Source organism: Micropterus dolomieu, linkage group LG01 (assembly GCF_021292245.1).
Source record: "Micropterus dolomieu isolate WLL.071019.BEF.003 ecotype Adirondacks linkage group LG01, ASM2129224v1, whole genome shotgun sequence".
Lineage (NCBI taxonomy): Eukaryota > Metazoa > Chordata > Actinopteri > Centrarchiformes > Centrarchidae > Micropterus > Micropterus dolomieu.
Genome location: NC_060150.1, coordinates 25,031,976 through 25,048,357, shown reverse-complemented (window position 1 = coordinate 25,048,357; position 16,382 = coordinate 25,031,976). Strand labels below are relative to the sequence as shown.

Sequence of the window (16,382 nt, the reverse complement as noted above, 5' to 3'; positions counted from 1 at the left end):
AATACAACATATACACTTACTGGCCACTTTATTATGTACACCTTTTAAATTACTTCTTAACACAAATAGCTAATCAGCCAATCACATGGCAGCAACTCTGCATTTAGGCATGTAGATGTGGAAGTTCAAACCGAGCATCAGAATGGGGAAGAAAGGGGATTTAAGAGACTTTGAACGTGGCATGGTTGTTGGTGCCATACGGGCTGGTCTGCTGATCTACTGTGATTTTCACGCACAACCATCTTTAGGGTTTACAGAGAATGGTCCGAAAAAGAGAAAATATCCAGAGAGCGGCAGTTGTGTGGATGAAAATGCCTTGTTGATGTCAGAGGTCAGAGAAGAAGGGGCAGACTGGTTGATGACAGAAAGGCAACAGTAACTCAAATAACCACTCGTTACAACTAAGGTATGCAGAATTCCATCTCTGAACGCACAGCACATCGAACCTTAAAGCAGATGGGTTACAGCAGCAGAAGACCACACCGGGGGCCACTGTTGTCAGCTAAGAACAGGAAACTGAGGTTGCAATTCACACAGGCTGAAATAGACAGAAAAACGTTGCTTGGTCTGATGAGTCGTTGATTTCAGCTGCAACAGCAGGATAATGCTCCATGTCACAAAGCTCAGGTCATCTCAAACTGGTTTCTTGAACATGACAATAAGTTCACTGTACTCCAGTGGCCTCCACAGTCACCAGATCTCTATCCAATAGAGCACCTTTGGGATGTGGTGGAACAGCAGATTTGCATCCTGTATGTGCAGGCGACAAATCTGCAGCAACTGTGTGATGCTATCATGTCAATATGGACCAAAGTCTCTGAGGAATGTTTCCAACACCTTGTTGAAAGTATGCCACAAAGAATTAAGGCAGTTCTGAAGGAAAAGGGGGATCCAACCCGGTACTAGCAAGGTGTACCTAATGAAGTGGCCACGGAGTGTACATATAGCCCATACTAGACACAGTACAGTATGTATTTTAAGTGGTTGCTTGTTTTTATGCAAATCTCGAGTCATGTCTGCCAACTGCCCATCATGTGCTCTTATCGTTATCAAGGACCATGAAAACGATGTACACCCGGAGTATTTTCCATTCAAATAAGCTCGTCTCATCTATTTAAATAACCCCAACTGACCTCCAATTGGCATTACTTCCACCACCTGGGCCCTCTCACACACTTGCACACACTGTCTGGCTTGTGTATACAGCACATCTGTGTGACCTTGATTTTACTGTGCGGTTTGTGCTGCTCTGGATTCAAGTTTTTGCACGTGAACTCTATTATCCTTTTCTGATCTGTGAATGTTCTGTGTTTAATACAAACTATGAGGTCTGAGATGTTTTGGTCAAGTAGAAACACTCGGAAAGTCATTTTTATCTCTACTTGACTCTCTGAGGTTCATCCACAGGGATTTTAATGTACATTCCTGTCTGTCTTTAAACAGTGAGAGTGCAGGAATGTCCGGCAGACAGGGACAGAGGAGGATGGGAACCATCATCTTATTTAATGATGGCAGCTTTGGACAGGAAATTAAACTTGTCTTCTCATTCTGTTTTTTTTCTCCTCAACAATGATATCGATCCACCTATATACATAAATCCAATTATTAGTTTACTAATTCATTGTCAAAAACAAACCTACATGTAAAAAAAAAACAACAAGAAAACACATCAGAAGAACTCTTTATTTAGTTTGAGCTTCATCACCTAATCATTTAATGGCTTGCTTACCACATTAGTGCACTAAAGTAGACTGAACACACTTAACAGATGAGATCAGGGTCACACTGAGCACATCTGACAGACATGAAAGAGTCTGGAGATGCCGTGGTGAACGTTATGCTCCCTCAACTCTGTGGTCGTTTAGGCTCTCTTTGTGGTCATTTTGCAGCTCTTTCTGGTCGTGTAGCAACTTTTTGCGATTGTTTTGTGTCTCTTTGTGGCCATTTGTGTATAGAGTAGTTCCAAGTTCACAAAATGAAACTAATGAAATTCCAGCAATGCAATACAAAACTATACATTTTTACTGCACATACAAGTGGAGGAGAGCCACAGATATAGAAATACAACAGTGCTAGTCAACCCTTTCGTATGCATTTGGCCACAGATTTTAAGCAACATCACACCTTATATCCTTTCCTGCAATACACCAGGGAAAGAGCTATATGCCCGATCCATCCCTGTGAGTCTACAGACATCCACAATCCATTGTGTCCAAGAGGGACAGCTGATCATGAGGCTTGTGGCTCCATGAGGAAAATCTTTCCTCTTTGGGGTTGAGGAGTGGGGAGAGTAAGATTGGTGGGAAAGTGATACTATCCTTTGATGGACTATAAACCACACTGTCACTGGAGGAAAGTGGTGAAATGCAACATTACCCCATACAATTACAAAGTGTTTTGGATTCTACCTCACCTGCCCGCTGTCCTCAAGTCTTTCATAGAGGAAATCAAGGAATGAAATAAGGCTCTCAGTTTACCAATTAGAAGTAAATGCATTTTTATTTCTTTATATTCTTTCTTACATTTAACAGTTTAGACAGTAGTATGTAAACGTGCAAATGGAGTGTAATTCAAAGAGAACTGAGTTTGAGTGAGAAGACAGTTCATCAAGTTTTAAAGACATGGTCATTGAATGCATTTTGTCTCAAAGCAATTCAAAAGGTGATCCACAGTTTAGTTCACGTTGACTTATTGCAGTCAACACAATATCCACTCAGAAAGTAGCAGTGGTACAGAAAATTAATAATGGAACTGATAATTATAGTAATATTCATGAGAATATGATTAGTAATAATAATAATGATAATATTTAGTCGATATAATAAAAATTTGAGTTAGTAATTGTAAAAAAACAAAACAAAAAACAAAGGAAAAAGCTGTTACCCTGCCACCTAGTGGTTTATGAGGACCAGTTTTCAGTGATGTACATGGAAGATTACATAATGACTTCAGCCTGGAGACTAACAAACTTCATTACAGAACAACGTCATTAAGACCCCTGGGATCCTTTCCCTGATAACATGACAATTATCTTATGTTTAGTTTACCACATGCCTTTCTGTAAAGTATTTGTTATCAAGTGGGCATAACAATTATGATAATTACTAGAACCAGTAACAGCAATAATTACACAGAGCAAATAACACAGTTAAAATTAGGTAAACTGTGTATTTCTTGTGCTTCCATGGTGATTAATGCATAGGTTATTAAGTCCAGTGCATGAATGAGATGCATTTCTGAAGCATATAGTGGCAGCTGACTGTCTCAGAAAGATATCACGGTAAGGGATGCAGAAGGATTCCCCCACAAGAATGACTCAAGGTGAAGTTGGTCAGGGCATGTTGATGTGACTTGTAAAACGAGACATTACTCTTCATGTCCAAGTGGAAATTCCCTTTCTCATGCTCATTTCCAGGGAGGTCAATGTGTCTAAACTCATTTCCTAAACACTATATAGTCCACTGTATAGTTGAGTATACAGTCCACTGTAATTGATGGTCACTTAGCAAGAGCTACGAGCTATACATTGTAAAAACAGAAAAAGTAAAAATGATTTAATGATTCACTGCTTTATTTAGAGCATGTCACTTTAAAATGTTTAACATCACCGACTCATGAAAAAACAACCCTGCAACTGATTAACAGAAGTCCTGCCAAAGATACCCAAGCACAGGTTTTGATTTTTAGTTTAGTGTTGGATTTCACCTGTTGATTGATGGCACTAACTACAACAATATGTATTGTATGTGATTGTGCCATGTCCCCACAGACAGTGGGCTAATCTCTGTGAATCTCTGTGTTCACTGTGACAAAACTGGGTTCAAGGTGAGCAGAGAGTCTTTCTTCAACTTTCTTAGCATTGACTTCACTATTAATAATCTCCGCCACCATCATAAACAAAAACACAAGCAGCCAATCACAGTTCTTGTAATCCCCACATGGTACCTAGTTACGGTTTTGAGAAGGTGTATTTGCAACTACACTGTATTTGCCTTGTGATGAATGACACATCCAGGCCACTTTCAAGTGCGATTGTCTGCTGAGTGTTTTGGATTGAAGCAGGCTTTCTGTGGCTCTGAATATAGAAAGTAACAAGCTTCGCCAGTTGGCCTGCAGCCAACCAGCCTGTAGAATATTTAAAGCTGTCTCAGTGGATATAAAGATCTGCACTTGTTTTTTTCAGCCAAAGAGTGATGGAGCGGAGTAATGTGTTTGTGAATGAGACTCTGTTCCTTTTTCATTTCCCTGTGTCGCTTTGGCCCTGTTTACACCATTAACGTGCATCTTGCCGGTCACAAGTACACAGCTCTTAGTAAAGGTGTGAATGCACCCAAGACATATTTACATCCAATCACTTGGACCACATTTGGAGATGGACTAACTAACTTTGTCAGATTCTGTAATGCTTTCCCTAAAAAAACCCTCCCCTCAAATTGCCCCAGCTTGTGCTTAGATTTGCTCTGCTATTGCTCAAACTGTCTGTGTGTGTGTGTGTGTGTGTGATATACAGAACAGAGCAGCTGAGGGGAAACACATCCTCATCCACTTACATGTCCCCCCGCACTTTGTCTGGGATAGATAGTAACAACGAGTGACACTCTCTTTCATCAATGTGAAAACTGATGTCTAACAGAGCTGGACGTATAGTGATCTGCAAAGTTGCCATGCTCCCTTTTTCAACTGTCAGTTTCTTGAATTTGCTCTTGGCAAAACATTATTTGTGGCTGGTTTGTTCTAAAGTGTCTTTGTAAAGGTTCTTACACAGTGAGAGTGGTGATTTTAGCATGTCATCCACTAGAGGGAGTGGTTGCATAGGTGTACAGAGTGCCAATGCTCCAGATGGTGTTGATATAGTATTTTGGTGCCTATGCTGAATTTGTGTGACATAGTAAAATCTTTTAAAGATAGTCATTTGTCAGTCAGTCATCAGTAAATAGCATTCAGTAATAGTAGAAGTAGTGATGATGGACAATGATGCTTTTGACCTGAAAGATGTATGTCTGACACCAGTCACTCATTAAGTGTCTGTATGCTGTGGGTGAACAACCTAAAAATAACTGTGTCTGCTGCTTACTGCCAAGTTCTTTGGACATTTAATATCTCCAGTATGATGCAGTATTGCATGCATGCAGTTTTTTCTCTAGTGTTATGTATTTCTATGAAATTGTATTTAGAAGAAGAAAAATAACTAAAGCGACAAACAGAAACACCATAAAAACAACAATAAAATCATAAATGAAATTATAACATTACTAAATTATTTTGGCTATAGTGTGTTAAATACATACTATACTGTACATGTTTATAGAAAGATATCTATATAAGAATATATAATAATGCATGCTGTAATAAAAAAAAAAATTCTATATATATACTATACTGTGTAGTGTAAATATACAACTCTGAGATTGAATTTATTTTTTAAGGTTATTTTATTTCTAAGCACGCCCTTCTTAACTTTTCACTTCACTTCAGGAGAGAGGAGCTGGTTGATTGAACGCTAATCTTTTCCCCTTTAATCCACTTGTTCTATAGCAGAGATTATGATACAGAGTTTTAATCCACATTGCAGGATACTGTGTGGCAGAAAAGGCAGACAGAGTGGAAAGTGTTGGTTCATCTGTTAATTTTTCTCAGGTTGAAAAGAGAGTTAAAAGGAGACGAGAGATGCTAAAACCTCCTTGATGTTTTTGGGAGTTCTCCCATTGGAGGAATCTTTCAGCTTCAGAGATGTACAGTATGTGGTTTGACATAAGTTTGCTTTGGGGCAGCCATATCCCTGTTTATAACCCTCTCTCATCTTCAGCTAAACTGGAAGAAAGATGTTCCTGAACAACTACTGTAAGCCTTCCTTCTGTGTCCCTCTAAATAAGCAATTACTTGGAGACAGTAGCAAGGACTCCCTTTTTGCAGGCAGAAACATCAAGCAGAACCTAGACTCGGGATAGGAAGCTGTCTGCCTCGACTTATTGGGTAGCGAGAGAAAGAGAGAGAGGAAAGAGAACGAACAGTAGCACAATGCAAATTCCACAGAGAGATTTGAAGTAATAGTAATGTACCTGCAGTGGTGATATTATTAATATTAATAACAGTAATTGTAGCAGCGGATGCTTAGCATGAACATGGGGGCATTAGGTGGCTTGCGATCATAGATATTAAACCTGAGAGAGACGAGAAAACACAAAACTATGGGAGAGGGAAGATGATGAGTAATTGTAGTAACATACAGTAATGGGACAAGACAGATTGAAAGGGAGAGGAGCAGAGAGGAGCTCAGTGCAGTGTTCTAGTGGGGTAATAGGGGACTATGAGCTCTTTAAAAATGATGGTGGCTTGACCAAGGGATTTGTAGGTGAGGAGATGGATTTTAAATTATTTTCTGGATTTTACAGGGAGCTAATGCAGAAAGGTTCTTATCGTGTGCTGCTGCATTCTGGATCAACTAGAAAGTCTTAAGGAAATTATTGGGGCCACGTGCCTGATTTTTGTAAGGTTACATAGGTGGAAAAAAGGCAGTCCTTAAAGTTTGCTGTATGATGGAGTTAGGACACATCCCGGTCTAAGATAAATCCAAGATTTGGCAACTCCATTTAGAGTAACTACGTATATATTCAAGCTATTGTACTTGGCCCCAAACACCTCAGTTTGGGGCCAATAATAACAATAACTTCAGTTTTGTCACAGTTTAAATTCAAAACATTCCAGGTCATCCAGATGCTTGAAGTTTAGCTAACTGATTGGTTTCATCTGACTTGATAGATCATCTGTATAGCAATGAATGTGTTTGTGTTTGCTAATAATATTGCCTAAAGGAAGCATATACTGTATGAGGTGGAGATGATGGGTCCAAGCATAGAAGCTTGTGGAACTCCATGACTAACTTTGGAGGATTCATTGTTAATTGATTCATTGATCCTCACTTTACCTCTTTTTTTCTTTTACATCATCTTGATGATGAATATCCTAAAATTAAATGCAGTCTTCACGTAAAACAGTGTGATTCTACATACATATCTTGTTTCATATTATTATACATAACCCTACATCCCCCAAATAAGCCAGCCTGACAACTGATACAAGGTCTTAGTGTCTCAATTACTCAATCGCTAAATCAGTAGTATACACATTAGACAGAGCTATCTAAGATTTTGGTACCAACCCTTTTAAGTAATGATCAGCATCCCCCATACACCTGAGTAGTCCTTTATATATGAAGTTTGGTAGTCTGTTTGGCTGTGTTGTGTGATCACATGACTATCAGCAGTTTTCACTCTGTGCTTTTTTTGGATGTGTTTTAGTGCATTGTGATAATCTCCCAGAGCTTTGTAAATCAGCAACACTGAATCAGATTATCAGTTGGTACACGCTGAATTGGAATACATCCAAGGGCAGCATTTAGATGTAATGGCATTTGCCCTGTTAACCTCAGAGCTCAATTCATTTCAGACCCTTCTATAGTAGACAGTGAAAGGATGATGGTCAACAACTAATGATCAGGTCTGATGTGCCTAAAATATGTATTCTTTATCCTTTTCGTCTCTCTGCCAAATTCAGGGGACACACAAAGACTGTGTCTACAGTACAGTAGAACACACAGTGTACACTGCACTAATGCATTAATGTATATATGCAACGCGGTCATGCATGCATGATTATTGTACATACATGTATAAAACAAATGTAAAACACACAATCAGAGAAGTGAAACATAACCGAGTGAGCATTGCGGAGTCACACGTTACAGTAAATACATTGTATTATAATTTATTAAAACAATCAACTGAAACTAAATCCTCTTTTGATATTTAATCCTACATTGTACTGTGCACATGTGCGTGCATGCACATGTGTGTTTGTACAAATCACATCTGTCATCCCCAAAACACAAATCAGTCTGTCCTGTTTCTCAGCAGCTTTTAGATGAAGAGTTGCAGGTTTAATGTCTGGGACACAGCCTGTAATAATACCAACATGTATTTGTTGCATTCTAAGGCATTGTCTTCCATGAATACATGTGCACCAGTTTCAGAATATAATCCACCTAGCAACATGGGATCTAAAATGAAAGCCGTCTATAGGACCTGTGCTGGAAGTCTGCCTCAGATTGCTGTTCATGTGACAGGAGTTAGAATCCGTGAAGGATTCCAGGATTCCAATTTAATCAGATTGACAAAGTAATATGAGAAATGTTATTACATCAGTGTTTTCATTTTAAACTGTGTATCTGTTTACATGGAACACCATGTTTACATAGAATCACCAGTTAACCTAGCCTGCATGTCTCTGGACAGTGGGAGGAAGCCAGAGCGCCCACACAGACACAGGGAGAACATGCAAACACAGAAAGGCCTGGGAGGACCAAGGTTTGAAGCCAAGACTTTCTTACTTTGAGGACAGTGCTAACCACTGCACCACTATGCAGCCCCCTTTCTGATTTTCTGATCTTCTAGTATTTGTTAAAAGCAGAACAGCTGCATTTTGTACTAGCTGAAGGCATGAGGGCTTAACCCTAGATGAAATGAATTACAATAATCTTACTGAGATGATATAAATGCATGAATGACCATCTAGGGATGAAGCTGGGAAGGTCATTCGTGAAACATGATTTCAGTTGACAAAATCTTGTTATACAAACATAGGCAACAAAGCTTGAAAACCTGTGTTGCATGTCTGCAAGTTCCTCCTGGCTGGGCAGGTGGCTGCAGAGCTGTGTAAAGCAGCTTTAGGCTTGATGCAGCCACACCTTCAGTGATTAAAAAGGCTGCAAATTCAACTATTATAGAAAAAACTTGAATGGACATGACCCTGTAGCATAAGAGTGACCATCAGACTGGGCATCTACCTACACATGGGCACATAAGCTTGCATGTGCACACACACACACACACACACACAGGCGCGCGCGCACACACACACACACACACACACACATACACACACACACACACACACACACACACACATACACACACGCTGCTAGATATGGCCAGATGGTGTAATCCTTTAGTTTTCCCTGTGTTTCATATTTCATTCCCCTCCTGTGCTGGGATTATGCTGTTGTCCAATCGGATTTCGGCCCACTCTCCAGTGATGATGTGAGATGAATGACAGCCGGGTGGGTGACTGAGGCAGGCATGCAGTAGAAACGTTGTACATTAGGTTGCATACAATCCACACTGCCAAAACAGCTGTGGCTGCCATTTGTAGACCGATCACTGACTATCATTGTCCAGGACAGAGACGGGACGGATCAGAGCCAGGTACGCTGGGAAATGTGAGAAGGACTTTTTAACTTCAAAAGGCCACTTTAGGCAGTGCCCAGTGCGTCCATGCTCGAAGGAAACAAATTTGGCATTCAATGACAAACTAAACAGCTTTCTTAAATTTTCAAAAAGCTGATGCACAGCATAAGCCTTTATTTTGACATTGCAAACTGGATGCATTTCATTGTAGCTTGGTTTTAAAAATATTGTTATTAGGACAAGGAGTTGTATGGTCTAGAAGGACAGATTATGGCTGCCTGATACTTCAGAAATCATAGTAAATGCATTTCTCATATTTGAGAGTAAATTATAGTCGTTTTATTTGCTGTCTGTTAATTTTTGTGTCACTGAGAAGCAGTTCTGTTTAAACATGCTGTAAAGTATTAAATCTTATGGGACAAAATCCTTCTTTCCTGTACCATATGACCTGGATCTGCATTTTGACTTTGTATATGTTGTAATGTTTATGTTGCAGTTTTATCTCGCTTTTAACTGTAGTGTGTGATTTAAGGATAGTTTAATTATTTTAAACTTACCATTTGAGTTTCTCTGGATATTTTGTAGTTGTTTACTTATTTTCAGTGTGCAGGTGATACTGACTTTCCTGAACAAGGGTCCAGCATTCATTTGCTGGAGATTTAAGTATCCATTTTACTTCTGCTGTACAATGGAAAAGAGGAGGGATATAAATTTTTAAAACATTATTTTTATCTAGATTATTTCCGTATGTTTCCAGATAATCTCCACTGAATGTTAAAAATGTGGCAAATACTCAAATTGTGTCTCAGTAGTATCAGTTTTGTCTACTCCAGTTAATTTGCAGTGTTGATGACAAAAACAAAAAGATGACAATACCTTTTTTGTGTGTGTATTTTGATGCTATGAAGATTCAAAGTCCTTGTGTCAAAACCATCTTTTTTTTTTTCACTTCCAGTCTAGCTGGTATGCGCAGTGTGTCCAGAGAGAGACCTGGTCTAATTTCACACATACTTAGCTGTTTTAGCACTGATGTGGCAGATTAGAAAACGTGCCTGGCCTCATATTCAGAACAGTGTGTGAGCTGATTAAGCACAGATGAACATTTAATGAGAGAATGAAAATTGTGTGTGTAAGTGTGTGTGTGTGTGTGTGTGTGTGTGTGTGTGTGTGTGTGAGAGAGAGAGAGAGAGAGAGATAGAGAGAGAAAGTTGGCCTGTTTAGCATATATGCTCACATTCACAGTGTGTATGCATCTGTGACTGCGTACGACTGTGTTTCTGCACACAGACGTATTTGGAATTGCACGCTTGTGCTGGAGGTTTTATTCCCAATTCTAAAGCCATATACACATTTGGTACTGTAAGAGGTCCGGGATAAAAGCTTCCCCCAAAGACAATCTTTGAGCTTTATCTATCTCTCTTCCCACACAGGTCACTGCTTCCTGTGTGTGGTGGATGTGGTGCCAGTGAAGAACGAGGATGGCTTGGTGATAATGTTCATCCTCAACTTCGAGGTCATGACAGAGGAGACATTTCGAGGCCACAAAGAGGAGCTCAACCACCGCCTGCCCACCTGGCTTGTCACCGGTATCTACTGAATGTCCTAATTTCTTTGTTTGTTCTTCTCTGTTCTATGCCAAACAGGTCGGGTTTAACCAGTTTTGCAAAGAGGAGACTGAGGAGTCAATTGCTGACACTTTTTACCTGAGACTTAATGTGTTCCTTTATTCTTGTTCATCCCTGTTGTCCCACACTCCCACCACTGAATTTACACTCAAACATCATATCTCAATGAACAAAACTGTTCAAAGTTCGACATCTTTACTGTACATTTCTCCAGAGTCTCCAGACTCTGTCACGTCTGTCACATGTGCTCAGTGTGAACCTGCTGTCATCTGTGAAGAGAACAGGGCACCAATGGCAGACCTTCCAATTCTGGTGTTCTCTGGCAAATGCCAATCGAGCTGCACAGGGCTGGGCTGTGGGCACAGATATTACTAGAGGACTTCGAGCCCTCATGACACCCTCATGGAGTCTGTTTCTGACAACTTGGTCAGAAATATTCTCACGAATACATGGTACAAGGGAGATTTATTTGTCACAATACAACAGATTGTAGATGGAAATTGAGTTTAGATCTCCCTTCTGCTACGTAGAAGACAATATACATAAAAGCGATATATATGAAAGCAATTATGAAAAATGTTAAACAGAAATACACTATCATCACTGGAGCAGTGCTGAGGATGAATTAGAGTTTAAGAGTCTGATAGGTTGGGAGAAAAGCTGCTCAGAAGTCTGGTGGTGTGGCAGCAGAAACTTCTATATCTCTTCCCAGAAGGCTGCAGGGTGAACAGGCTGTGGCTGGTGGGTACTGTCCTGCAGAGCTCTGCGTAGGCACCTCACCTGACCGATCTCACTGATGCTCGGGAGATGGGTACCAATGATCTTCTGAGCAGTTTTAATCACCTGCTGCAGAGCCCTCCGGTCCTGGGCCTTCTTAAGTTTCCTTAAGAAATATAGCTGTTTTTGAGCTCTCTCTACCCACGTGGAGATGTGAGATGACCATGTCAGGTGATGCTGATTCCCAGGAACCTGAAACTGTTCATCTGCTCTACCTCAGCTCCACTGATGTAGACAGGAGTTTGTGTCTTTGTCTCCTTTTTCCTAAAATCAACGATCAGCTCCTTAGTTTTGCTGACGTTGAGCAGTAGGGTGTTCTCTGTACACGACTCAGCAAGACTATTGATTACCTCCCGATATGTTGTTTGAAATCCAGCCGATGTTGGTGGTGTCGTCCGCAAACTTCACAACAGAGTTCTCTCCATGTTGTGGGTGTACAGCATGAACAGGAGGGGGCTGAGCACACAGGTGAGTCCGCCAATCCGAACTGACTGGGGTCTGTTTGTGAGGAAGTCCAATATCCAGTTGAAGAGTGTTGTATTTAAACCCAGAGTGCTGAGTTTGCCAATCACTTTCATTGGGGAGATTGTGTTGACTGCTGAGCTGGAATCCTGATGTAGGTGTTGTTTTTCTCGAGGTGTGTGAGGGCTGAGTTGAGGGCAGTGGAGCAGCAGTTCTCTGTGGATCTGTTGGTTCTGAAAGCAAACTGGTGAGAGTTCAGGCTAGCCTGCTAGAGGTCATTTTGTAGGGCTCTGGCAGTGCTCCTCCTGTTCCTCCTTGCACAAACGAGTAGATACCGGTCCTGCTGCTAAGTTGATGCCCTTCTACTGCCCTGTCCAACTCTCCTCGTGTAGCGGCCTGTCTCCTGGTATCTCCTCCATACTCTTGAGACTGTGCTGGGAGACACAGCAAACCTTCTTGCGACGATGTGCCATCCTGGAGAAGCTGCCTACCTGTATAGCCTGAATGGGCTGCAGGTACCTGCTACCAGTAGTGACAAGGACACTAACAAAGTGCAAAACTAGACACTAAACACTTTCTGAAACTAGACCCACGCCACTTCCACTCCGTCACGGAGTGTACTCTCGTCGGAGTCGTCCTTACAGCCAAATTGAGTTCACTTAACGCAGAGGGTATAAATACAGCCGCCAACTTTCGGATGAACTTCCCTCTCCCTAGCATAAATAGGATCAGCCGTTACCGCTGCACTCTCTGTCACTGCTTTCATACGTTTATGAAACAAACAACAGTCGCATTAAGATTCAGGATTGATTTTTGAGGAAAAATGTTTGTTTTGCAAAAACAAAACTGAAACCATTTGCCATTCATTTTATGATTGTAGGCTATGTGTACCAAATTATTTTGGTTAGCTTTATAATAATTCTGTAAGACGTTGACTGGTTCAGCTAATAATTTATGAAAAACAGACCTCACATTCTTTTATGATAAGATTTATATTGATTGTAAAAGACTAGACTATATATGTTGAACCACTTTATCTTATATGGAAATGATTACATTCACAAATACAAATGGTCTTAAAAGAAACCACCAGGCCTACAACATTACAAACTAGAAATCAAACATTATATTGAAGCATTATATGGTCTGAAGAATAGCAAAGCAAGTAAAACTGTTAAAATGTGAAAAGATTTAAATATTAAATTCTAATATTCTGTCGTTTTATGTACTTTTGTTTTGGCTGAAGAATTTCATATGAGATGAATAAGATTCTGTTGTATTTTCTATCAGACAAAAGCATTGTTTCACATACAAACTTTAGGCTATGTTGTTAACCTGTGTATTGTGAAATAGAAATGTAAAGAGAAGTTTAGGATTTTAAAAATCCTACATGTTTAGGGACGTAGTTTGAAGAAGGGTCCTTCATCATGCAACAAAGGGTGTTACACACCTTCAACAAGCCAGCATCGATGCTCACTCAGCATTGGAGGGTTTTATAGCCCACTACTACTCCACCCTCATTGGTTTTGGATGGCAATCAATGTGGCAGACCCTCAACGTTAACATGCAAACGCAGTAGAAGTAGTGTAGGAGGAGGGAGCAGCAAGTACTTTCGGAAAGGCCCTTAGTTAGGAAGGATAAGGAGCAAGCTGTGGACACCACCTGCAAAACCATTCCTTTTTTGTGGGTTGTCTTGCTGTTGTCTCTCCAGTGCACCTGTTGTCACTTTTACTTGAACCAAAACAAGTGGCATAGATTCACAATTGCTTGTGCTTCCTAACTGAACAGATTGATATCCCATAAGTTAAATTGACTTGCTGTCATACTGTGAGTGTTATATTTAAGTGTTCCCTTCATTTTTTACAGTAGGTGCACAGACTGTTCAGAAAACAAAATAAAAAGAAATAGCATTACACTGTTGATCTACACATCATTTTGGAAAATTTATAATTTGACTGGTTCAGTGCTTGAATCCAAATCCAATATGACATTCTGTTCATTTACATTTCATTTTCAATAAATGAAGCGGACTTAATATGTTCAGTGGGTGAGAAGTGACAACTGTCCCTTTAATTTACCTGGATCATTTGTTGATTTTATTTAGTGAACATCTAGGTGGTTGTGGTAAGTAATTTTTTTCCTGTGAAACCTGGGTGTGTCAGATCAAGTTTTAAGAAAGGCTATTTTTCATGAACATGAACTTGTACTTTATGTTCCAGAGAGATAACCCTGGGAAACAGCATCTGCAGTAGGACATTGATTGTACGATTCTCTTTGCATGTGTGCATAGGTACACAATTCAATTCAAGAGAGCAGTATAGCTACGGTGCCTGAGACAGGACAAAGATGTCATCTATGAGATAAAAGAGATTGCCAGTCAAGAAATTAGGTTTCTTTTAGATATATTAAGAAATTGTGTAAATTATGTAAAACCAAATTTTTTTGAATATTATTGTTACTTTTTCATTAATAAACAACAGCCACATGAAGAAATTAAGTGCTACATGATGTCTCATACTCCTGTAATACATTATTTTACATCTTGGGAGGGTTGGCTCATCTGGACTAACATAGAAGAAAATGAAAATGAACTATCACATCTTGTGCATCCAGTATGACCACTGACAGATACCAGGACAATATTACAAACTGGACCTTTAAAGGTCCAGTCTGTAATATTTCTGAGGTTCTATTGAAAGAAATGCAAAATAATATCCATAACTATGTTTTCAGTGGTGTGTAAAGACCTTACATGCATTGTGGTTTTATTACCTTAGAATGAGACATTTATATCTACATAAGTGCGGCCCCCACTTCCATGGACATTGCCTCGTTGCGTTGTCATGTTTGTACAGTAGCTGAAAATGGACAAACAGCGCTACAGAGCGTGTTTCGTCACTATGTTCAGGCAGTGTAGACACTATGTTGAATACTTACATTAGAAGAAGAAGAGAAGTAATAATATACAGCAGGGGTCTGCAAAGAAGTTTTGCATCAGAGCCATTTTTTTCAACCATTAGCTTTTTTTCCCTCTCTCTTCAACAAATGGATTATGCAGTGTTTCTCATGCTCACATTAGTGGATGTGCTGCAAAAACACTAAAGAGGAAGTGATTATGTGAGTAACTGTTGCTGTCATGACTGAGGTCTATTTCAGCACCGCTATCAAAGTATTTATTTATTTATATTTTTTGCCGCTATCAAAGCACCGTAATCTGGCAACAGGCCAGATATTATTGCTGCACCTTTTGCTCGACCACTTCACCTCACTCTAACAGGGACGCTTGCTACTGAACATAGTGTTTATGCTGCTCCCTGATAAAAGAAAAATGTTTCTGCTGATACCTGTTCAGAACAAAAGCCAACAAGAAAACAGATTTATATATGTTAACCTGTTGCTCAGAAGGTGCCTGTTAAGATGTTCTGATTATGGCTCTGGACTCTGATGGTAACTTGTTTTAACAAGCTAGATAAAAGGTAATGCCCTGGCAGTGGCAAATAGCTATTCTTTTATATTTGAGATTTACAAGAAATATTTTATTGCTACTGTGTAAAGGGAATACTGCTAGTAAAAAGCACCTTATTTGTTTGTTTTTAAGTGTTTGCAAACCACGTTACTGCACTTTTGTGCATATAGCAGTACATTTAAATTTGTGCGCAAAACACTACTTTAGAATTCATTATTAAATTTTGCGCATAACAATGCGATTAATCGCAGAAAATCGTGCGATTAATTGCAAAAATTGTAATTGTTGCCCAGCACTATAAAATATACTTCACAAAAATACTACCCAGATATTGTTCCATGGCCTGTGCTTAAATAATACTTACAGACAGAGCTTTCAATAGCCTCAACAAAAGGAGGGATTGCAGCTTATGAGACTTATTGAGACCATTCAGCTGCACACTAAAAACTAAAATGGCAGAATTCATGTCAAAGTGCATGTCAAACTAGAAAACTAGGCCTGGGAGGGGACACTAATCCACCAAGGTGTAAGGTTGTTTACTTATTATACAACACATGCTACACATGCTTAACAGATAATTAAATGTTATGTATATATATATATATATATATATATATATATATATATATATATATATATATATATATATATATATATAAATTGACAATTAACAACAATATGTGCAATGTGCCAGATTCGTGCATGATATGAAATGAAGTGATATTTACATGTGCAGAGACGATTGTATTATTTGAAAGGGGGAAGTGTCAGTGACAGTGGACACGTTGAAATCTTGACATAATAGCGCTG

At 39.5% G+C, this 16,382-nt stretch overlaps 1 protein-coding gene across 1 annotated transcript in view; it reads left to right on the top strand.

The window, feature by feature from the left end:
- The window catches only part of kcnh2b (potassium voltage-gated channel, subfamily H (eag-related), member 2b), a 340,415-nt gene that overhangs the window by 197,809 nt on the left and 126,224 nt on the right, over positions 1–16,382 (top strand). Inside the window, exon 3 of the mRNA XM_046062123.1 lies at positions 10,673–10,828. Coding sequence (XP_045918079.1) covers positions 10,673–10,828 — 156 coding nt within the window. The remainder of the gene's footprint in view (positions 1–10,672; positions 10,829–16,382) is intronic.